Here is a 24,908-nt window from a genome sequence, read left to right as displayed (position 1 = left end):
TTTTTGATACATCTAAGTTCCAACTTGCGTTACTTCAACCCTTCAACCACCAACACTCCAACAGCATCCCGGAGGAAAGAGGGTGGTTGGTAGTTTATTTGCAGTGTCCTTGGTCGCTAGAGCATGCTCAAAATTCACAAATTAAGAGCGTTTTAATCAAAAATTTCTTGGCGAAGCATGCTTGGCATAGTATGATTTCCTACAGGCTTCTTGCTTACCAATACCATTTCCCATAAAGCTGCCACTGGTGCGCGCGCGTGCGTGTGTGTGTGCGTGTGCACGCATGGGGGTACTTGTGACTGATGTGTCACGTCTGTGTTCTCACTTTTCCATTGACTTTTCACTTAGAAGTTATTTGCTTTCAAACCAGGCATACACTCAAACGCGGTAGCCTTGTAATATCTACGTTTTGGGGTTGGGCCCGTACATTTTTTTCTGGGCCCGCCTGTTTTATTATTTCTGCCTACGCCAGTGAAAGAGAGATAGAGAGAAGGCACAGCATGAACACCTTATTTGCTGATGTAAGACTTGTGCTGATATGGTCTTGCCGTGTCATGTGACAATCCTTTATAATTGTTGTACAAGATACCAAAATGGTCGGGTCACCAATACAGGGTCAGACATTACGGAGACCTTAGAAGCCAAATTGACCATTTTTACTTTACTTAAATGTACTTGATTTCTAAAGAAAGCTTGTTGTTAAAATTACACTTTTTCATTACTGATTGCACCTTTCTCTTGTCTAATGGTGTATAGAATAGTAGCAGTAGAGTAAAGGGTGTGTGTCCTCTGGGAGCATGTACTGGCCCAATCTGCTGCTCTCCTCATAGAGGTACAAGTCCAAATATTAGTCCAAACAGTGCTAGCCTTCCCCACATGGCATGTAAACATTTGGGTACGAATTTGGGGAAATCATTACATCATTTTATATTTCATTGAGCTTTTGAAGCAGCATCTCAATTTGGATATGAAACACATGTTAAATGAAACAGTGCCATAAATAAAGATTACTATTTGTATTCAAACAAGTCTTCCTGTTGTCATTTTGTCTTTCCTTGAGATGAATGACTCGAGGACAATTTACTCGACCAATCAGCTGTCAGCAGATGTGGAGCTCATCAGTCATGAGGGGTTTGTTTTCATCCTCCTCACCCACATGTGCTACAAAACTAACACAGTTTTCAGTATTATGTGTTGAAATAGTTCTAAAGAGGTGTAACAGCTGTCTGCAGATGTGGAGTTCAATGTTCAGGTTTGTTTTCATCCTCCTCACCCACATGTGCTCCACATCCCTCCAGTCCTTGTCTCCCAGGTAGGGGAGTCTCCTCTGTGGGAATGAGGTCAGCCATCAGGTTGACCTATTATGTTCCTTCTCACACCAAAACCCTCTATTTTCAAAGACCTACTGTACCAAGTGATATGAAGACAGTGTTTTTCAACTCTGGAGTATAATTAATATAACATAACTATTCAATATTCTCTTTGAAACACTATTATTGTTCTTTTTAAAAAAAATTTTTTAAATTGTCCTAAATATCTAGGTTTAATACATTATAACTTATGTAGCTCTGTCATGTATTATTTCTTGTCCTGAAACTCTCCAGAAAATACCCAGAAATTTGGGATGTCAAAATGGGGTCCTGTGGTTTGGACACTTTAAGGAGATTAAGGAGACGAGACAGTAAATCAGTTGCTTTGCAGGATTTGCTAATGTTACTGGCCATCGTTAGCTTGGCTGTCTCCTGCAGTGGAATACCTTAGACGGTACAGTGCCTGCTGCTTCTGCCTGTCTGAGTCCCTCCCTCTTCCACTCTACCTCTCCCTCCTTTGGGAATGAGGAAGTGAAGGCTGAGGCACAGACGGCACCTATTTTCCTCGTAACACTTGAACAGGTGTGTGACACTTTTTACTTAAATAGAAGATATTTTCCTTTCGTTTAATGGCTTGCAGAATGAATGGAGGATGTTTTTATTAATACATTGACAGTTAAAACTTTGAGATTGTTTCTTATTCCACCAAATCAAAAGTGAAAGTAAATGGGCTGCAACTGGTGTCAAGAGCTGGTGTATCATATAAGTACTTTAAACTTTGTCAATTGTGGAATTTTCTTGCACTGTTTTGGTTCAAATGTTGCAATTGGGTCTACCTAATGTAATATTTTGGAAAGGAAAGTCCCCATTTCATGAATTCATATCATGTTCCTGATCAGATGGTGACATTCATTCAGTGTCCATTAGTTGTACGGCAAGACACACACACACACACGCATGCACACACGCACACACACACACACACACACACACACACACACACACACACACACACACACACACACACACACACACACACACACACACACACACACACACACACAAACAGACAGAGAGAGAGAGAGAGGGAGAAAGGAGTGGTGGAATAGGTATCCATAACTATGTGTTACTGCTTTATCTTGTATAGGAGAAAATGGCATCAAAGTTCGAAGAGGATCTTACCTGTCCTGTGTGCTGTGACATCTACAAGGATCCTGTCATACTGACGTGTGCTCACAGTGTGTGTAAGGCCTGTCTGCAGCAGTTCTGGGAGACGAAGGGATCCAGAGAATGTCCCTACTGCAGGAGGAAATGCTCAAAAGATTTTTTTCCACCCAACATGGCGTTAAGGAACCTGTGTGAGACCTTCCTACAGGAGAGGAGTCAGAGAGCTTCAGCAGGGTCTGAGGTGCTCTGCAGTCTGCACAGTGAGAAACTCAAGCTCTTCTGTCTAGATGATAAAGAAACTGTGTGCTGGGTTTGTCGAGACTCAGTGAAACACAAAAATCACAACATTAGACCCATAGATGAAGCAGCACCTGAACGCAGGGTGAGAAATTATTCATATTGTTACATGGTGTTGTAACCTAACCCCTGTAATCATTTAGCAAATGTTATTTTGACGTTACTTTGTGACCTAAAATAGTGTTAATTCCTTTCAGGATGAGATCAAGATCAAGATCAAGCCCTTAAAGGAGAAGCTGAAGACATTTGAAGAAGTTAAACTCCTCTGTGATAAAACAACAGCTCACATTAAGGTGAGACATGGATCAGTACATTAAGGAAGAAGTGTCATGTTCATTTGAGGGTTTACAGATAAAATTTGACTAATTGTCATCACATTTCCTTTATTTGCCTTGTCTTACATGTTTCTGATGTTTCTGTTTGTAGACTCAAGTTCATAACACAGAGAAGCAGATCAAGGAGGAGTTTGAGAAGCTTCATCAGTTTCTACGAGATGAAGAGGTAGCCAGGATATCTGCACTGAGGGAGGAAGAGGAGCAGAAGAGTCAGATGATGAAGGAGAAGATTGAGAAGATGAGCAGAGAGATCTCATCTCTTTCAGAATCAAGCAAAGTCATAGAGGACGAGATGGAAGCTGATGATGTCACATTCCTGCAGGTAGGTTACACTCCGTCTTTATGGAGGGAGATTATTATTGTGTCTTTGCCTGCCGGAAGGTAGCCTACCTTGGGTTGTCCAGCTGTACGTGAGTCTGTGCGTTTGTTTGTTTGTTTATTTGTTTGTTGTAATAAATCAGACACACTTGTATGAAACTACTTTCCTATTTGTTTAGCACTTTGAGTTACATGCCTTGTATGATACAGTGCTATACAAATACAATTATTATTATTATTATTATTATTATTATTATTATTATTATTATTATTATTATTATTATTATTATTATTATTATTATTATTATTATTACTGCATTAGAATCAATGGTTTGGCATTTTAAAACAGGTATACAATGAAATGTGCTGAATCATACAATCATACAGTATATTTTGTATCTGAACCTCCCAGCCGATATTACCAGTAACCTTTTCACTCTTTATTTGTCCATCAGTTACTGTGATAAACAGAGCTGTTAGTAAAAAGAAATCAAAAGATATCTTCACAGACTTATGCTACACATAATACTGTACACACTATGTGTGCATGCGTGTGTCTATGTCATTACTATACTAAATAAGTATGTGGCACAGTGTGTTGAAAAGCATGGTACTGATGAATGCAACTCACAACAATGAGATAAATAAACAATAAAATAAATAAATACATGCAAAACAAGGTGGTTTTAACAATATTCTATTTCTTTCCAGAACTACAAGAGCACAGTGAAAAGGTGAGTGATGTGCCTCCTGTCTCTCTCTTGTCTGTGGTTCTGAACCCAAACCCACAGCAGCACTGACTCCTGAATGTTATTCCAGAGCCCAGTGCACACTGCAGGATCCAGAGAAGCTTTCAGGAGCTCTGATCAATGTGGCAAAGCACCTGGGCAACTTGAAGTTCAGAGTCTGGGAGAAAATGCAGGAGATTGTTCAATTCAGTAAGTAGTACACACACACACACACACACACACACACACACACACACACACACACACACACACACACACACACACACACACACACACACACACACACACACACACACACACGCCTCATCAGGCATGCCCCTGTCCCTTCCCCACAACACACACAAACACGGTCATACCGGGCTCTGCAATGTTCTGTATGTGACCATTTATTACCTAGATAAACCTGCTGACATCCACATTGTTGTAATGGTACGCAGAGGAAAAAGTTTTGGCAAAGGACGCTCTCAACTTTTTGGAAAAACAAGTCTATGGGTGCGCGATAAACCAACTTTCCGGTCCCGCATGCTCAGACTTTCGGTTCGACATTAGGTGCAGGAACGGACACCGGCCCGGTTCTATGCCGTCCTGAACGTGCCTTTAGTGTTCAGCTTCTGTGTGTTTTCTTCCTCTCTGCAGCTCCTGTTACTCTGGACCCCAACACTGCATACCCACTACTGATCCTGTCTGAGGATCTGACCAGTGTGAGGCGTGGTGGTGAGAGACAGCAGCTGCCTGATAATCCAGAGAGATTTGATAGGTATTGCTGTGTACTGGGCTCTGAGGGCTTTAACTCAGGGGCACACTGCTGGGATGTGGAGGTTGGGGACAACACATGGTGGCTTGTGGGTGTGATGGCAGAGTCTCACCAGAGGAAGGGAAGATTCAGGATCAGAGTGCAGCTGGACTGGGACAGAGGAAAGCTGTCATTCTCTGACCCTGATAATAACACACATTTACACACCTTCACCCACACTTTTACTAGGAGAATGTTTCCATATGTTGGTACTTTTTCTAAAGTATGTCCTCTGAGGATGCTACCAGTGAAGACCTCGATAAGAGTAGAGCAGCACAAATAGAGCTCTCTGTGTGTGTGTGTGTGTGTGTGTGTGTGTGTGTGTGTGTGTGTGTGTGTGTGTGTGTGTGTGTGTGTGTGTGTGTGTGTGTGTGTGCACGCACGCTTACAATTATTCACCACTTGTTGAAATCATCTGCTGATCATGCAGATGATATGAATTCCTAAAATGGGGATTTGTCTCCTTTATGAAATATGTCATCAGGTAAACTTAGCGTCAACATTTGAAACAAAAGTGTGTGAGCACGTTCATGTTAGGGTTTGTATGAGGATATGTGTGCATCTACATGCATGCACGTTCACTATTTGTTGATGTAAGACTTGTGCTGATATTGTCATGCTGTGTCATGTTATAGGCCTTTATAATTGTTGTACACAATGGCTGCAGGCCAAGTTGACCTTTTTTTTTTGGTGGGGGGGGGGGGGGGTTGTTGTTAAAATTACACTTTGTCTTTAATTTCTGATTGCATCTTTCATTGAGCTTTTGAAGCAGCATCTCCATTTCAATATGATAAATGTGTTCAATGAAACAGAATACAAAACTGGGGCTCAACCACTACACCAAAGAGCCAGACTCATTTGCATGTTGCATGATGTTTCTGTTGTACTTTGTGTATTTGAAAAGGCAAAATACAGTATTTTGATCATTCATACAGTTACTGTTTTGTATTTTGTATCTTATTTATAACACTTTACTGTTGGGTATTTTGTATTGTATTTGGAAATAGCCTACATTTAGTTGTATCTTTGCCCATCCCTGCCCAAAAGTTGTGCTTATGCTGACAGCGGGGAAACATAATTGTTTTCGTCACAGAGGTCGGGTATCAGTGAAGCACAAGGACGCGAGCAAGGGGAGAGGACGGGAGGTCAGATAAAAACGAGTCACGACCACTTGTTGGGTGAGCTGTAACCAAAGACCTGTAACCTGTAAGCTGTCCTGTCTGCAAAGAAAGTCACTACCACCTGTATCCAGCAGAGGGCAGCAGCAGAGAGAGAAAGGAAACTCCAGAGCGGCTCTGGGAAACTCCCATCATGTCACGTCATAATGTCTGTAATAGGCTTTTTATTGGTGAGTCCATCAGTCAGTCAATCAATCAATTTTATAGCACATTATCATACATAACTGTCAATAAATGTGCTAAAAAGTAAAGAAAGAATACAGGAGAAAAATGATATTGTAGAAAGTATAGTGTAGATGGTAGATACGTGGCTATGACCAAAGGCAGATGAAAAATTAGGCTGTTTTTAATTTCTTTTTAAAAACATGATACTGTTGGGGCCGTTATAATTTGGACAAGGAGCTGATGCCAGCATTTGGCAGCATAATGCCTAAATGCCATTTCACCCTCCTGGATTTGACCCTAATAGGCACAGCCAGTAGAGGAGATTCTGAAGACTTTAGTCACCTATTAGGACAGGGGTGTCAAACTCAGGCCCGGGGGCCAAATGTGGCCTGCGGAGTCATTTTATTTGGCCTGCGAGATCATTTCAAATGTGTATTACAGTTGGCCCTCATACATTATTAATGTACAGTGTACCAAGACTTGAACATGAAATTTGATGTTTCTCAGAAGTATGTTCCAGGCCAATGACACGGCACACACTCCTATGCAACACAATATGTGCCAGTTTGTGTGAAATTAAACTATGAGTATCAAATGCGTGTCTGCACGATTTTAGTCCATTTATTGAAAATAAACCTTGAGCTCGGCCCTCGACTTCGTTCCATATTTTGATTTTGGCCCTTGGTCAATTCGAGTTTGACACCCCTGTATTAGGATGATATTGCTCTAGCATATCTGCAATATATTTAGGGCCCACCCCAGAAAAGGCCAGGGGTCTGTGAGGTGCAGATAGACCAGCTGAGCAGCTGTCATTCCCCCGTCCTCCACTGGGGGAGCAGGAGCACGCTGGCCATCTAGAGGAGGAGCACGGCCAGGTCCTGCTGCATGAGATGAGCCTTTCCCTGTCTCTTTCCCTCTGCTGCCAACCCCGCTGAGTGTGTGTGTTTGTGTGTGTGTGTGTGTGTGTGTGTGTGTGTGTGTGTGTGTGTGTGATGGTTATTTCTGGGAAAAAGATAAAAAATAAATAAAAAATAAACATTTTAAAACATTTTAACACACCATGTGTGAGGTGTGGAGGGACAGGTGGAGAGGAGGAGCTGAAGTGGGGAGCATACACACACGTGAGTGAGTTGTTGGCCAACCAGTCCATGGGCGCGTGACCTCGGAGGCGGTCTGCATACTCTTGCAGACGGGGATAAGCAACTGCGGGGGTTGCAAGGTCTGTCTGCAGTCGCATTCATCCCGCGATAGTTTGGCACCATGTGACATGTCACCTTCTCACACCAAAACCTTCTATTTTCAAAGATCTATACGTGACATTAAGACAGTGTTTTCAACTATGGAGAATAATTAATACAAACATAACTAGTCAATATTTTCTTTGAAGGTTTTTTTTATTTTTTTTATTTTTACAATTTTAGAAATATAATATATCATAAATCATAAAATCATGAATATCTACAGGTTTAATACCTTATAACTCATGTAGCTCAGTCATGTATTAAAAAATCCCCAGAAATTGGGGATGTCAAAATGGTGTCTCATGACAAGAAAGGTTGGGAAACTTTAAGCAGATTAAGGAGACAAGACAGTAAATCAGTTGCTTTGAAGGTTTTGCCGATGTTACTAACCTACATTAGCTTGGCTATCTCCAGGAGAGCAATATCTTAGACCAGGGCTATTCAATTGGAGGCCCCATGCAGGGTCTGATCCGGCCCTGCATGGCAACAAAATGAAAACATGGACGCGCTATCTATGTATATATAATATTATGTTCGTCCCTTTTACTGTGAGGAATATGATAAACTGGCCCTCAGTGACTTTTAATTCAATAGCCCTGCCTTGGACGACAGTGCTTGCTACTTCTGCCCAGTGGTGTAGTGGAGATTTTTAAAGTCATCAAATAGTTAGGCAGCTTATCATGTCAAACCCCCCTACTGTCCTTAATCTACCGTCATTGCTTCTCCGTTTCCATCTGTTTGGTCAATCACCTGCAATAATGCTATGTGATCATCCCTTTTTGTATTCAAACATGGGCAGAAGATTTTTTTAAAAATCTCACTTCAGGAGAAGTGGGTGGACTGCGTACCCCCGCGTACCGCGCCCACTACACCCCTGCTTCTGCCTCTCTGAGTCCCTCCCTCTTCCCCTCTCCCTCCTTTGAGAATGAGGAAGTGACGGCTAAGGCACGTACATAGGGCAGCTCTTTCCCCTGTAACGCTTCAACACGTTTGTGACACTTTTTTCTTAAATAGAAGATTTTTTGCTTTTGTTTAATGACTTGCAGAATGAACGGGGCATGTTTATATGAATACATTTACAATTGTATTCCATTAATACAGATAAAACTTTGAGATTGTTTCTTATTCCACCAAATCAAAAGTGGAAGTAAACGGGCCGCAACAAGTGTCGAAGGCTGGTGTATCGTAAGTACTTTAACATTTTCTTGCCCTGTTTTGATTCAAATGAAATCTGAGGTAATATTTTTGGAAAGGAAACAAGTCCCCATTTTATGAATTAAGTTGATGTGCATGATCAGCTGGCAACATGCTTTCATCTCGTGATCATTAGTTGTAGGCCTACTGCAAGACACACACACACACACACACACACACACACACACACACACACACACACACACACACACACACACACACACACACACACACACCTGACCAAGACTGTACATTATTAATTGGGCAGTAACCTGCAGGGATCTCTCATGAAGGATTGGAATAGGTATCCATGACTATGTTTTACTGTTTTGTATAGGAGAAAATGGCATCAAATTTTGAAGAAGATCTTACTTGTCCTTTGTGCTGTGACATCTACAAGGATCCTGTCATACTGACGTGTGCTCACAGTGCGTGTAAGGCCTGTCTGCAGCAGTTCTGGGAGGGGAAGGGAGGCAGAGAATGCCCCTACTGCAGGAGGAAATGCTCAACAAACTTTGATGTCCCAAACATTGCGTTAAGGAACCTGTGTGAGACCTTCCTACAGGAGAGGAGTCAGAGAGCTTCAACAGGGTCTGAGGTGCTCTGCCTTCAGCATAGTGAGAAACTTAAGCTCTTCTGTCTGGAGGATCAAGAAGCAGTGTGTTTGGTTTGCAGAGACTCAGTGAAACATAAAAATCACAACTTTAGACCCATAGATGAAGCAGCAGTTGAACGCAAGGTGAGAACTTATTCATATAGTTACATGGTGTTGTAACCCAACCTTTGTAATCATTTAGCAAATGTCATTTTGACATTATGTTGTGACCTTTATAGTGTTAATCCCTTTCAGGATGAGCTCAAGATCAAACTGCATCCCTTAAAGGAGAAACTGAAGACATTTGAAGAAGTGAAACTCCTCTGTGATCAAACAGCAGCTCACATTAAGGTGAGACATGCATCAGTACATTAAGGAAGAAGTGTCATGTTGATTTGAGGGTTTACAGATAAACTTTAACTGACTAATTGTTATCGGATTTCCTTTATGTGTCTTGTATTAAATGTTTCTGATGTGTTTGTTTTTTAGACTCAAGTTTATACCACTGAGAAGCAGATCAAGGAGGAGTTTGAGAAGCTTCACCAGTTTCTACGAGATGAAGAGGTAGCCAGGATATCTGCACTGAAGGAGGAAGAGGAGCAGAAGAGTCAGATGATGAAGGAGAAGATTGAAAAGTTGAGCAGAGAGATTTCATCTCTTTCAGAATCAATCAGAGTCATAGAGAAGGAGATGGAAGCTGATGATATCACGTTCCTGCAGGTAGGTTACACTCCGTCTTTAGGCAATGAGATTATTATTGTGCTTTCGCCTGCCGGTAGGTACCTTGGGTTGTCCGGCTGTGTGTGAGTCTGTGCGTCTGTCATACCTGTAATATTATTTTTTTGTTTTCAGTAAATCAGACACACTTGTATGAAATTGCATTAGAATCAATGCTTTGGCATTTTAAAACAGGTATGAAATGTGCTGAATCATAAAATCATACAGTATCTTTTCTTTTTGAACCTCCCATCATAATACCAGTAACCTTTTCACTCTTTGTTTGTCAATCAGCTACTGTAGTGAACAGAGCTGTTAGTAAAAAGAAATCAACAGTTAGCTTCACAGATTGGGAAAATTACAGGATAACACATAATACATACACTGGTAACACTTTATAATACTGACAAAAAAGCATTAGTTGGGGAAGGATTGGCAAATGATACAGAAACCATTCATCATTTGCCAATCCTTCCCGATTCTCTCACACACATGTATCAGTATCAAAAAACATTAACAATGTATGTTAATGATTAAGTAATGGGAAATAATAAAGAGATAATGGTTAACTAATGTTTGACAAAGGGTTATATAAGGTTTGAATAATACCTAACAAATGCATATCTAATGCTTAACAAGAAGTTGGTATTATAAAGTGTTACCCATACACTATAGGCCTATGTGTGCATGTGTGTATCTATGGCATTACTATTCTAAATAAGTATGTGGCACAGTGTGTTGAAAAGCATGGTATTGATGAATACAATTCATAAAATGAATAAAATAAATAAATGCAAAACAAGGTGGTTTTAACAATATTCTATTTCTTTCCAGAACTACAAGAGCACAGTGAAAAGGTGAGTGATGTGCCTCCTGTCTCTCTCTTGTCTGTGGTTCTGAACCCAAACCCACACAGCAGCACTGACTCCTGAATGTTATTCCAGAGCCCAGTGCACACTGCAGAATCCAGAGAAGCTTTCAGGAGCTCTGATCAATGTGGCAAAGCACCTGGGCAACCTGAAGTTCAGAGTCTGGGAGAAAATGCAGGAGATTGTTCAATTCAGTAAGTAGTACACACACACACACACACACACACACACACACACACACACAAATATATGTACGCATAACTAATTGTGTAAACACACCCGCAGGTGCACACAAACATGCTCAGACACACACACATGCAAATACAAGCAAACCTACAACTTGATCAATCACATGCACACACATACACGCCTCCCTGGACTCTCCTCCGCTATCCTGTGAGACCACCTCTACAGCACAATCAGGAATACTACTGTTATATATGACTCTCTATACTACACTATCAGGAATACTACTGTTATATATGACTCTCTATACTACACTATCAGGAATACTACTGTTATATATGACTCTCTATACTACACTATCAGGAATACTACTGTTATATATGACTCTCTACACTATCAGGAATACTACTGTTATATATGACTCTCTATACCCTAGCTTTTCACTTTTTTTTTCTTAACACACCCCCCACCCTGTGCCGAAGACAAGCCGTGCACCCCCAAAACCAAACTTCTACACGTGTAGGCCTATACACACTAAACAAATATTTAAGTGATTAATTTCAATGATTCTTGCTTGAGCCATTAATCAATACCCTGAAATTTCTAGCGCACCCCAGGTTAAGAACCACTACTACACTATCAGGAATACTACTGTTATATATGACTCTCTATATTACACTATCAGGAATACTACTGTTAGACTATATATGACTCTCTTCACTTGGAAAAAACAAGTATTTTTCAGTTCGCATCGCAAACCAACCTTCTGGTCCCGCACGCTCAGACTTTCGGTTCGACATTAGGTGCAGGAAGGGGTGTAACGCTGCATTATGTAATAACGGTGCAATATGTAATAATGTAACAAATTATTACATAATGCGGTGACAATTGCCGCATTGTGTAATAATTTACGCATTTCGTAATAAATTTCTTGAACGCATTTCGTAATAACTTTTTTGTCATCTTGTAATAAATCATTACAAAATGCGAAATTTATTACGGAATGCGGCCGCAACTTTTTTTTTGATGGAAATGTAATAACATGGTGCATTATGTAATAATCTATAGGCTATGGATATGTTTTCTCTGCACTTGGATTCAGTAGGCACAACACACACATAGTCTCAGTGACATGGTAGTCACTGCCCGCTCTCTCTCTCATTCTTCTCAGTTCTCAAACTGCTCGAGAGTCGCGAATGATGCGGTTAAAACCGTTAAGAAATCATTTCACAACTTTTTGCGTGCAACGAGTCCAACGAATGTCTCGCACTTTCTGCTACATTACACCAATTTACAGCGACATTAAATAGGCCAGGTCTAAACATTTCACGAGGTGGTGAAAACTTGTCTTGCACTTGTGTGGGTCTGTGGCGAGAGAGAGAGAGAGAGAGAGAGAGAGAGAGAGAGAGAGAGAGAGAGAGAGAGTGTGTGTGTGTGTGTGTGTGTGTGTGTGTGTGTGTGTGTGTGTGTGTGTGTGTGTGTGTGTGTCAGCCAAAAACCTTTTTGGTAAAAACCTCTTGAATTCAGGTAAATGCCCAGGACACAGAGGAATCACAGAAACCGTATTAAAAATATATATCTCAAATTTTATTAAACACACATTAAGAATGAATTTTCCTTTAAAATAGCCTAAGCTAATAAGAAATGAAAACAAAATAAAATAAATGAAACAAAGGCAGTTCGGTTATGGCGCGGGTGCGCCTCCGTAGGCTCCGTATAGGAGCGCAAGTCGTGGCCTTATCGAGGTGCGTGGGGAAGCCCTGGTCGTGACGTCACGGCTTCGACGATCGGCGGTGAAGGGAATCCCCTATGACGCAGAGCCAGGTACAGTGCCAACATGGATGGGAAAACAACAACAGGGAAGGAGGAGTCGTACTTCCCTTTAAGTTGTTGTTAGCGCGCGTTGTATCAGATAATGCAGATCGGGTCCTCGCGGTTCTGGTCTGGTCTCAGGTCGTCTGGGAGTCCGCCGTCGCGTCGCACCTCGGCAGAAAGCAGGGATCAGCACAGGCACCAATGCAAACAGGAGATAAATAGAGCACGCACACACAGGATACTCTTACGTCCCTTCAGGAGGGCAAAGCAGGCGTTGTATAACTCTGGTCTAGGCAACGGGTTCGTCCGGTTCGGTCCACGGGTTCGTCCGGTGTCGTTCCTGCTCTCCAGGGTCCAGGGTCCGGTGTCGGCTCGTCTGCTGCTGCGTGCGTCCGATCCCCGCCGAATCTCCCGTAAGTCTGTAAACATCCCTTTTTATACCCAACCCCTTCAACGTCCAGGCAACGGATAGGTAGAGTCTTAATTGTCCGTGCAGGTGATCACATTCAAAGCAATAGAGTCATTAGTGCGCCGCCAATGAAGAGTCAGTATGTGGGTGGCAGTTAGTTAAACACACAGGGTAATCACAGCAAACTAATTGTATCCACAGCACAGCAAACAGTAGGCACAGCAAACCATAATCACAGCAACCAGTATGTATATAAAACCACAGCAAACCCAAATAGTAAATAAACACAGCAAACAAATAAACAAAATCCCCACACCTCCCAGCAGGCTGACAATTCCCCCCCGCTTTGAATATAGTCGACCCGACTATCATGGACGGTATCTTACAGGTTTGTTACCTTGGGTAGAACGTGAAGTACGCCGAAGGGGCAACTGGTCCCCGTTACCTCGAGGAGCAGGCGGGACTGGGGGGGTAGGCGACCCAGGCGCACTGCTCGCTGGCGAACCTTGCTCAGGGACATCCGTCTGGGTGGAAGGTGGTCCTGTGCTGGTTCCAGGGGTCTCGGTTGGTGGCGCACTCCTCCGTGCATAGAAGGTCAGGGGCCAGTAGGCCCTCCTTGGATCTGGTAGGGTGTGTCCCGCATCCTGGTCCTGGTCCAACGGTTCAGCAGACGAGGTAGGTTCCTGGGGGAAGGTTACAGGGCATAATCGCAGATTATTGCGGTGGGCAGTTCTGGTGGGGCCTTCCTTCCCCTCTGGCCGTATGACATACACAGGTCTGTCTGGGTGGACCCTTTCTACCACTGAGAATGGTGACGGGAGCCAGCGGGTTGCCAGTTTACCTTGTGCTCGTCTGCGAAAGTGTCTAAGTAGGACGCGCTCACCTGGGAGGAGGTCGGATGCTCGGGCGCGTTTATCATACCTCTCCTTGTCTCTTCCTTGCTGCTGTTGGGTATGCCTCTGCGCCAGCTGGTAAGCTCTCTGCAAGACCTGGTGCTGGTGGCGAACCCAGCCATTGCCAATATGGGCCTCTCCCTGCAGGGTCACGCCATGGATCCAATCTACAGGTAAGCGGGCATGGCGTCCGAAGACCAGGAAGTGAGGGGTCAAGCCAGTCGTTCGGTGGGCGGTATTGTTGTAGACTTGGAGTAAGGCGGGCAACTTGACCCGCCACTGGTTCTTCTCCTCTTCGAGCAAGGTCCCCAGTAGGCCCAAGAGAGTTTGGTTGAAGCGCTCGCAGGCCCCATTGCCTTGGGGGTGGTAGGGCGTCGTCCGAATCCGCTTGCATCCATACAGCTTGCATAGTTCTGTCAGAGCCATCTAATAACAGAGTTGCGCAAACCGGGGACCAGGAAGTCGGTTGGTGATGTGATTCGCGTAGATTAAAATGTTTCTTAACAGTAAACTTCTGTTCGTTGGAAACGAACACAGAACCATCACATACCAAACAAAGATTAAGTACAAACAAATTACATGACCTTTACCACATTTTCTGTGTTATACCGCCACCTCCTGGAACTAAGTAACTTCTAATAGAACTAAAGTCAATGGGGATTTCCATGTTAACTCTCCGTGAGGCTCCATGAGAGCCGCCATTGGTGCTGTGGAAAGATTGGGCCATTGAGGTCGATGGGAGTCCCGTAACTCTGTTATTATACGGCTCTGAGTTCTGTGAACAAAGCAGATTCAAAGGCGCCGCCCCGATCCGAGAGGATTTGTTCAGGGCAGCCAAACACTTGAAACAAATTAGACCACACAGCTCGGGCAGTTGTGGTGGCTGACTGGTCTTTAGTAGGGACTGCTAGGGCATACTTCGAAAACAGATCAGTCATAACAAGGATGTAGGAAGGGCCATCTTCTCGCTGTCCTAGTGACAAGTAGTCTATGCCTACGATCTGAAAAGGGTATGTTGTCTTAATAGGCACCAGCGGTGCCTTTACCTCAGGTCCTGGCTTGTTGGTGATGCATTGGGGACAAATCCGGTACCAGTCGACGCCGTCTTTGGCCATGCCTGGCCAGAAGTAACGTTGGCGTAAGAGTGCTGTGGTCTTGTCCGGGTTGAAGTGGCCCGCCTGGCGGTGGTACTCTTCCCAGAGAGGTTTGGTCTCTTGCTGCGGCACCAGGATCTGCTGGCTAGGTTCTCCAGTTTCTTGGGGGACTCTCCTCCTGACCAGTACTCCATCCTTGTTCTCCAGCTTGGACCATTCCCGCAACCAGCTTTGTAGGGCTGTGCTGAGGTCGTCTCTTTCCGCACCTGTCGGCGGGGTTCCCCTTTCAATGAAGTCTGCCAGTCGGCTCAGGTCCGGGTCTTGCCGTTGCCGTTGTGGCCAATCATCCTCTTCCACCTGAGCTCCACCATCAGCTTCAATGGCTCCCACGGCAGCGGTCTGTTCCCCTGGCAACCGGGACAGGATATCTGCATTCTGGTTGACCCTACCAGGCCGGTATCTGATGGTGTAGTTGTAGTTGGCCAACTGAGAGACCCACCGCTGCTCTACAGCACCCAGCCGGGCTGAGTGCAAGTGGACAAGAGGATTGTTATCTGTAAAAACCTCGACTGTCGCACCCCAGAGGTAGTCCTTGAATTTTTCCGTTACAGCCCACTTCAAGGCTAGAAGTTCCAGCTTAAATGAGCTGTAGTTCTGGTCGTTCTTCTCGGTGGGGTGCAGACTGCGGCTTGCATACGCGATCACTCGCTCCTTGCCATCTTGAGTCTGGGACAGGACAGCCCCGAGCCCCTCCAGGCTGGCGTCGGTGTACAGACGGAAGGGGAGCTGGAAGTCTGCATATGCCAGCACGGGTGCCCGCACCAGAGAGTCTTTGAGCTGTTGGAAGGCTCTTTCGCAGTCTGCATTCCACACCACTGGGGCGTTCTTGCTGATGTTCTTACCTCCCTGCAGGAGGCGGTGTAAGGGAGCTGCAATCTTGGCGAAACCCTGGACGAACCGGCGGTAGTAGCTAACGAATCCGAGGAAGGACCGCAGCTGACGAATCGTCTTGGGCACCTCCCACTGCTCCACCACCGCGGTCTTGGCTGGATCCGTTGCCACCCCATCTTGGCTCACCACGTGACCCAGGTAAGTCACCTGCTTCTGGAAGAAGCTGCACTTCTTTGGCTGCAGTTTCAGGCCCATCTCCAGCAGCCGTTGGAAGACGCGGTCCAGGTCTGTCAGGTGGCTCTCGAAGTCCGGGGAGTAGACCACGACGTCGTCCAAATAGATAAGTAGCGACTCATGAAGCATTCCACCTAGGCATCGTTGCATGAGCCGTTGGAATGTGGCTGGGGCGTTGCAAAGCCCAAACGGCATTCGATCAAACTCGTACAACCCCATGGGTGTTGTGAAAGCTGTCTTCTCTCTGTCTGGTGGGGCGACCTCGACTTGCCAATATCCACAGGCGAGATCCAAGGTAGAGTACCAGGCAGCCTTCTGCAAGCAGGTCAGTGACTCTTCTATGCGGGGTAGAGGATACGCGTCTTTATGGGTTACTGCGTTTAACTTCCTGTAATCCACGCAGAAGCGCCAGGAGCCATCCTTTTTCTTCACCAGGACGATGGGTGCTGCCCATGGGCTGGAGCTCTCGCGTATCACTCCACTCTCCAGCATTCCCTTCAACAGGCTGCGAAGCTCTGGATACAGGCTGGGTGGTACTGGCCGGTACCGTTCTCGGCTCGGAGGTGCTGCTCCCGTTGGGATTTGGTGCTGGATGACTCCGGTTCGCCCAAAGTCTTCGTCGTTTTTGGCGAAAATTTCAGCCCATTTGTCCATCAGAGCAGCTGCTCGCTGCCGTTGGTCGGTAGCTAGCTCTTCTCCTAAGACAGGGGGAGGGAAAGTAGAGTTAGGTTGGGTGCAGTCAACACGGTTAACAGCAACTTCAATGGTACCTGTCCCTTCATCGTGCAAGCGAAGCACTTGGTTGGCCTGGATATCCTCTTCTGCCACCTCCTGGATGCTTGCAACGATGGTCCTGGGGGCAATATCAAGAGTGTAAGGGTGAGGGTTACATAAGCGGACCAGTACATAGCCACCCCTAGTAGTCACCACGGCCCTACCCACTCTCCATTCAACCTCTGGCTCAGGCAGTGGCTCCACCAGCAGGGTGCGACCAGAGGATGGAGCACTCTCACTTGTCCGGCCCCACACCAACATTTCTGACTCAGGCGGGACTGTTATAGTGTCTGATTTTGGGAGTCGCACATGGCCTTGAAATTGGGGAGTGGGCTCCATACGGGCCTGTCTGCAAACAGCAAAAGCCTTTCCCCACTCTCGCTCGGCCCGTGGCGGCAGCTGGGCCCGGAAGGCCGTCTCACCAGGGTGGAGACCGTGCATCAGTTCTTTCCAGCAGTCAGCAATGACATTCATCCCTAGGATAGCCCGTTCTGCTCCAAGACAGTCATTCTTGACAATAAACACCCCTTTGTTAGGAAGTTGCACCCCTCCCACTTTAAAGTCTAACAATACATATCCAATGTAGGGTATTTCGAGTCCATTTGCAGCTTTTAATGTCAACCAGCGAGACCCCTCCCCAGACTCTAGACCCACAGTTCCCAAATGTTGATTAAAGAGGCTCTGGCTCATGAGGGTTACTTGAGAGCCAGTGTCTAAAAGGCAAGGTATGGTTTGGCCGTTAATTTCCACCTCTACACCTGGACATTCACCGATCAGAGCAGGCCGTAGGGAAGCATTAGAGGAGTCTTTTACCACCCCCACCGGCCGGCCCTCTGCGGTGGGGGGTTGTGAAAACCCCTTGCTGGTCGTCGTCGCAGGGGGCAGTTCCTTTGCACATGGCCTGCTTCCCCACAATCCAGGCAGATGGGTCGGCCCTGTGAGTCCCATTGGAATCTGCTAGCAGGGCTGGGGTTTGCTGGAGCAGGGGGGTTTGAAGGAGAGGTTAGGGGTGGTGCTCTGGAGCTTTCCCTTGGTTGGTTTGTGGGGGTCAGTCGTCCTTGTAGCTGTTCTACTAGCTGCGTGCCCAGGGCCTGCACTTGCTCCGACAACTCCTTCTTCAGCTCTTGGCGCAGCTCTTCTTTCCACTCGTCCACCTCTCGGCGAGGCCGGCCGCCAGTCTCCTCCCTCTCTCTCTGGGGCCTGGCATGGGTCTCCTCGGTCTCCCTACGGGGCCGTCCAGTAGTCTCCTCCGTCTCTCTCCTGGACCAACCAGCTGTCTCGTCCCTCCTGTGCGACGTGCGGGCGGGTCTCGCTCTCACAGCGCTGGCTACGGCCTCCTCGCCGTCATCATCTTGTCCCAACTCTTCTTCCAGAGCGCGCGCCTCTTTCGTCAGGTCTTTGAACCCCTGTCGTGGCTGTCGACGTAGGAGGCGTTGCAGTTCAGTCCTGACAGGGCCCGTCTTCAACCCCAGGACGAACTGGTCTAGCAGCGCTTCGTCGTCTTCTCCAGCTGCGGCAGCCGCTTCGTCGTAGTCACGCCATTTGGCGTGGCACTCTCGCAACCGGAGGATGAAGTCTCCCACCTTCTCGTTCTGACTTTGACGACACTTGAAGAACGCAGAGCGGGCTTGGGCAGTGCTAACAGTTTCCCCATATAGGTCTTTTAGGGCACGAAGTATTTTGTTACCAGTGTTGCGCTGGATTTCATCCAACAGGGCCACTTCGCGTCGGGCGTCTCCCTCTAGGGCACTGAAGACGAAGTCCGCTTGCTGTTCACCTGAGAGTGGTTGCGCGCGCAGCATAGCCTGCACCTGGGTCCGCCATTCCCCAAATCGTCGCCGCTCCCCGTTGAACTTTGGCAGCCATGGAGCACTATAAAACCAAGGCATAAACAAGGGTGAGGCTGGAGCATTAGATACATTAGGCCTATTTCTATCACCAACTGCATTCTGACTAGAACGGTTTTCCTCTGTATCGCTGGGCATCCTGCCGCCCTACGCCAGTTAAATGTCAGCCAAAAACCTTTTTGGTAAAACCTCTTGAATTCAGGTAAATGCCCAGGACACAGAGGAATCACAGAAACCGTATTAAAAATATAGATCAAATTTTATTAAACAAACATTAAGAATTAATTGTCCTTTAAAATAGCCTAAGCTAATAAGAAATGAAAACAAAATAAAATAAATGAAACAAAGGCAGTTCGGTTATGGCGCGGGTGCGCCTCCGTAGGCTCCGTATAGGAGCGCAAGTCGTGGCCTTATCGAGGTGCGTGGGGAAGCCCTGGTCGTGACGTCACGGCTTCGACGATCGGCGGTGAAGGGAATCCCCTATGACGTCAGCGTCTCGTCCAGGAAGCGGCCCAACCTTCAACAGCAAAGGTAAGTATGAGCGCAGAGCCAGGTACAGTGCCAACATGGATGGGAAAACAACAACAGGGAAGGAGGAGTCGTACTTCCCTTTAAGTTGTTGTTAGCGCGCGTTGTATCAGATAATGCAGATCGGGTCCTCGCGGTTCTGGTCTGGTCTCAGGTCGTCTGGGAGTCCGCCGTCGCGTCGCACCTCGGCAGAAAGCAGGGATCAGCACAGGCACCAATGCAAACAGGAGATAAATAGAGCACGCACACACAGGATACTCTTACGTCCCTTCAGGAGGGCAAAGCAGGCGTTGTATAACTCTGGTCTAGGCAACGGGTTCGTCCGGTTCGGTCCACGGGTTCGTCCGGTGTCGTTCCTGCTCTCCAGGGTCCAGGGTCCGGTGTCGGCTCGTCTGCTGCTGCGTGCGTCCGATCCCCGCCGAATCTCCCGTAAGTCTGTAAACATCCCTTTTTATACCCAACCCCTTCAACGTCCAGGCAACGGATAGGTAGAGTCTTAATTGTCCGTGCAGGTGATCACATTCAAAGCAATAGAGTCATTAGTGCGCCGCCAATGAAGAGTCAGTATGTGGGTGGCAGTTAGTTAAACACACAGGGTAATCACAGCAAACTAATTGTATCCACAGCACAGCAAACAGTAGGCACAGCAAACCATAATCACAGCAACCAGTATGTATATAAAACCACAGCAAACCCAAATAGTAAATAAACACAGCAAACAAATAAACAAAATCCCCACACCTCCCAGCAGGCCGACATACGCACGGAGACAAACCTGGCCCATATTGATCTTAAGCCCCATCTTGGCTCTTTGGAAATATCCTTAACATTACAAAGGCTATTTTAATATTTTCCCCCAAACAACATGAATCAAATCCCAGGAAAAGACCAACCATTATAAGTGACTCGTGGGGAGCTGTCCATGCTGGTGGTGCTTAATTTTTCCCGATATTTGCCCGTGGAGTAGTGAGTCTTTCATGTCTGCCTACATGACCTTGCGCGCCAGGGTCTGACCATGGTGCTTTTTGCCCGTGGAGTAAGGAGACTTTCTTCTTGCAAAGCAAGAAATCATAGCACCCGAGAAAAATGCCACTCTTGTTAAAAATTACATAGGTATGCTTATGTCCTATTTTCAATTTCAGTCCACTGTTCAGTAGGCCTATTAGGCTGCAATTAAATTCAATAGCCTATGCTCATCCACATGCACGCGAAAAACAATAACCCAAGCGGCGGGACTAATTCGATTATATTCCTTCCAAAAATGTCCGAACGTCACAAAAATCAGTTATTTGCATTGTCCGTAATTATACCAAACAAAAAGGTATCAATAGAAGAAATCAAGTCTTCAGTTTCGATAATCCACGTTACAAATCCTCAACAACAGCAAGCCATTCCTTCTCTGCTATGAGGCAGGCAAAGGAACAAGTGCAGACAGTAGGCTATATGACCCATATCCGCAAAGCGGAGCTGCCTGCCTGCCTGCCTGCCTGCCTGCCTGCCTGCCTGCCTGCCTGCCTGCCTGCCTGCCTGCCTGCCTGCCTGCCTGCCTGCCTGCCTGCCTGCCTGCCTGCCTGCCTGCCTGCCTGCCTGCCTGCCTGCCTGCCTGCCTGCCTGCCTGCCTGCCTGCCTGCCTGCCTGCCTGCCTGCCTGCCTGCCTGCCTGCCTGCCTGCCTGCCTGCCTGCCTGCCTGCCTGCCTCCCTCCCCCTCAAGACACAACACGGTACTATGAGGAAATAAACCAGCTGTGATTCTTTCTCCAACGAGGGGAGAGAGAGAGCACAATCAGAGGGAGAGGGAGAGGGAGGGAGTTCCCGGAGTTAGGGGCACCTGCTGTCATGATCCATTCTGCGCGCCAGCAACTAAACCAAAACACCCTTGTTTTCGAGTCCACCCCCGTTATATTTCAGTATATTAGGTTGAAAAGGTCATACAAACGATCTTTTGTTCAGGCTACAGATGACAGAAGACTCTGTAATAGCATCTGATAGGTTTGGAGTTGTCAGGACGATGCCATTATGGGCAAAAACGTTTGCAGTTATAGTTCTACTTCAAATGGCGTTTTCTCAGCTTTTTGGCTAGAAAGCAGCATTTTGGCGAATTCCACTTAATTTCAACAGATGATTATGAAAGAACTGAAAGGGGTAGAGAGACACCGTTTTTTTCTGATGACAGATGAGCGTCTAATCTGTGTTTTGATAGGTATGGTGTTGACATAGACACAGAACTCAATTTTCTGTGAGCCTCCAAAAAACGCCCAAAATGCTGAAAAACCTCTGGCACTCCGATGTACTCTTTTATGAAAATGGCTGGCAGCCAATGAGTTAAGGATATTTCCAAAGAGCCAAGATGGGGCTTAAGATCAATATGGGCCAGGTTTGTCTCCGTGCGTACACACACACACACACACACACACACACACACACACACACACACACACACACACACACACACACACTCTCTCTCTCTCTCTCTCTCTCGCCACAGACCCACGCAAGTGCAAGACAAGTTTTCACCACCTCGTGAAGTGTTTAGACCTGGCCTATTTAATGTCGCTGTAAATTGGTGTAATGTAGCAGAAAGTGCGAGACATTCGTTGGACTCGTTGCACGTAACAAGTTGTGAAATGATTTTTACGGTTTTAACCGCATCATTCGCGACTCTCGAGCAGTTTGAGAACTGAGAAGAATGAGAGAGAGAGAGAGAGAGAGAGAGAGAGGGCAGTGACTATCATGTCACTGAAACTATGTGTGTGTTGTCCCTACTAAATCCAAGTGCAGAAAAAACATATCCATAGCCTATAGATTATTACATAATGCACCATGTTATTACATTTCCATCAAAAAAAAGTAATAATTTATTACAAGATGAGAAAAAAGTTATTACGAAATGTGTTCAAGAAATGTATTACGAAATGCGTAAATTATTACACAATGCGGCAATTGTCACCGCATTATGTAATAATTTGTTACATCATTACATATTGCACCGTTATTACATAATGCAGCGTTACAAGGGGCGCTGTCACAGGTCTTTGTCGGCCTGAACGCATCTTTAGTGTTCAGCTTCTATGTGTTTTCTTCCTCTCTGCAGCTCCTGTCACTCTGGATCCCAACACTGCACACCCAGAACTGATCCTGTCTGAGGATCTGACCAGTGTGAGGCTTGGTGATGAGGAACAGCAGCTGCCTGGTAATCTAGAGAGAGGCTTGGTGATGAGGAACAGCAGCTGCCTGGTAATCTAGAGAGATTTGAGAAGTATCGCTGTGTCCTGGGCTCTGAGGGCTTTAACTCAGGGACACACTGCTGGGATGTGGAGGTTGGGGACAACACATGGTGGGATGTGGGTGTGATGGCAGAGTCTCTCCAGAGGAAGGGAGACTTCACATCCTTGAGTGGGCGGTGGTATGTGTATTATTATGATGGTAAATATGGAGAGTATGCCCCACCACAGCCCTCCACTCTTCTCACAGTGAAGCAGAAACTCCAGAGGATCAGAGTGCAGCTGGACTGGGACAGAGGAAAGCTGTCATTCTCTGATCCTGATAATAACACACATTTACACACCTTCACACACACTTTCACTGAGAGATTGTTTCCATATTTTTATACTATTTCTAAAGTATTTCCTCTGAGGATGCTACCAGTGAAGACCTCGTCATCAGGTAAACTTAGCGTCAACATTTGAAACAAAAGTGTGTGAGCACGTTCATGTTAGGGTTTGTATGAGGATATGTGTGCATCTACATGCATGCACGTTCACTATTTGTTGATGTAAGACTTGTGCTGATATTGTCATGCTGTGTCATGTTATAGGCCTTTATAATTGTTGTACACAATGGCATAATGATCTGGGCCACCAATACAGGCTCAGACATTAGTGAAAGCTTACAGGCCAAGTTGACAATTTTTTATGACAAGAATGTATTTGATTCTGAAAAACATTTTTTTTTGTTAAAATTACACTTTGTCTTTAATTTCTGATTGCATCTTTCATTGAGCTTTTGAAGCAGCATCTCCATTTCAAAATGATAAATGTGTTCAATGAAACAGAATACAACACTAGGGCTCACACTACACCAAAGAGTCAGACTCATTTGCATGTTGCATGATGTTTCTGTTGTACTTTGTGTGTTTGAAAAGGCAAAATACAGTATTTTGATCATGCATACAGTTACTGTTTTGTATTTTGTATCTTATTTATAACACTTTACTGTTGGGTATTTTGTATTGTATTTGGAAATAGCCTACATGTAGTTGTATCTTTGCCCATCCTTGCCCAAAAGTTTAGCTTATGCTGACAGCGGGGAAACATAATTGTTTTCGTCACAGAGGTGAGGTATCAGTGAAGCACGACAAGGACGCGAGCAAGAGGAGAGGACGGGAGGTCAGATAAAAACGAGTCACGACCACTTGCTGGGTGAGCTGTAACCAAAGACCTGTAACCTGTAAGCTGTCCTGTCTGCAAAGAAAGTCACTACCACCTGTATCCAGCAGAGGGCAGCAGCAGAGAGAGAAAGGAAACTCCCATCATGTCACGTCATAATGTCTGTAATAGGCTTTTTATTGGTGAGTCCATCAGTCAGTCAATCAATCAATTTTATAGCACATTATCATAACTGTCAATAAATGTGCTAAAAAGTAAAGAAAGAATACAGGAGAAAAATGATATTGTAGAAAGTGTAGTGTAGATGGTAGATACATGGCTATGACCAAAGCTGTTTTTAATTTCTTTTTAAAAACATGATACTGTTGGGGCCGTTATAATTTGGACAAGGAGCTGGTGCAGCATTTGGCAGCATGAGATGAGCCTTTCCCTGTCTCTTTCCCTCTGCTGCCAACCCAGATGAGTGTGTGTGTGTGTGTGTGTGTGTGTGTGTGTGTGTGTGTGTGTGTGTGTGTGTGTGTGTGTGTGTGTGTGTGTGTGTGTGATAGTTATTTCTGGCAAAAAGATAAAAATAAATAAAACATAAACATTTTAAAACATTTTAACACACCATGCGTGAGGTGTGGAGGGACAGGTGGAGAGGAGGAGCTGAAGTGGGGAGCATACACACACACACGTGAGTGAGTTGTTGGCCAACCAGTCCATGGGCGCGTGACCTCGGAGGCGGTCTGCATACTCTTGCAGACGGGGATAAGCAACTGCTGGTTGCAAGGTCTGTCTGCAGTCGCATTCATCCCGCGATAGTTTGGCACCATGTGACATGTCACCAGTGATGGTACAAGAAGGAGATACCCTGAACTCCGCCCACACAATGTAAATGGATGTGCTCAAGTTTGGGTCTCCTAGGGGGCGTTGTCCCCCCTT

General features: G+C 45.6%; 1 protein-coding gene across 1 annotated transcript; it reads left to right on the top strand.

Annotated features, from left to right (window-relative positions):
- Positions 1-1,821: 1,821 nt before the first annotated feature.
- Positions 1,822-23,597, top strand: LOC134436634 (zinc-binding protein A33-like). The gene is made up of 8 exons (XM_063185948.1): positions 1,822-1,892; positions 2,458-2,859; positions 2,972-3,067; positions 3,201-3,431; positions 4,139-4,161; positions 4,247-4,365; positions 4,813-4,994; positions 22,917-23,597. Exons 2-8 carry the CDS (start codon positions 2,464-2,466, stop codon positions 23,283-23,285), a joined length of 1,416 nt encoding a protein of 471 aa, XP_063042018.1. The 5' UTR covers positions 1,822-1,892; positions 2,458-2,463; the 3' UTR covers positions 23,286-23,597.
- The last annotated feature ends 1,311 nt before the right edge of the window (positions 23,598-24,908 follow it).

This window comes from Engraulis encrasicolus, chromosome 20 (genome assembly GCF_034702125.1).
Source record: "Engraulis encrasicolus isolate BLACKSEA-1 chromosome 20, IST_EnEncr_1.0, whole genome shotgun sequence".
In the NCBI taxonomy this organism is placed as follows: Eukaryota; Metazoa; Chordata; class Actinopteri; order Clupeiformes; family Engraulidae; genus Engraulis; species Engraulis encrasicolus.
The sequence above is the reverse complement of the archived record's forward strand: the minus strand, read 5'-3'. Positions and strand labels throughout refer to the sequence as shown.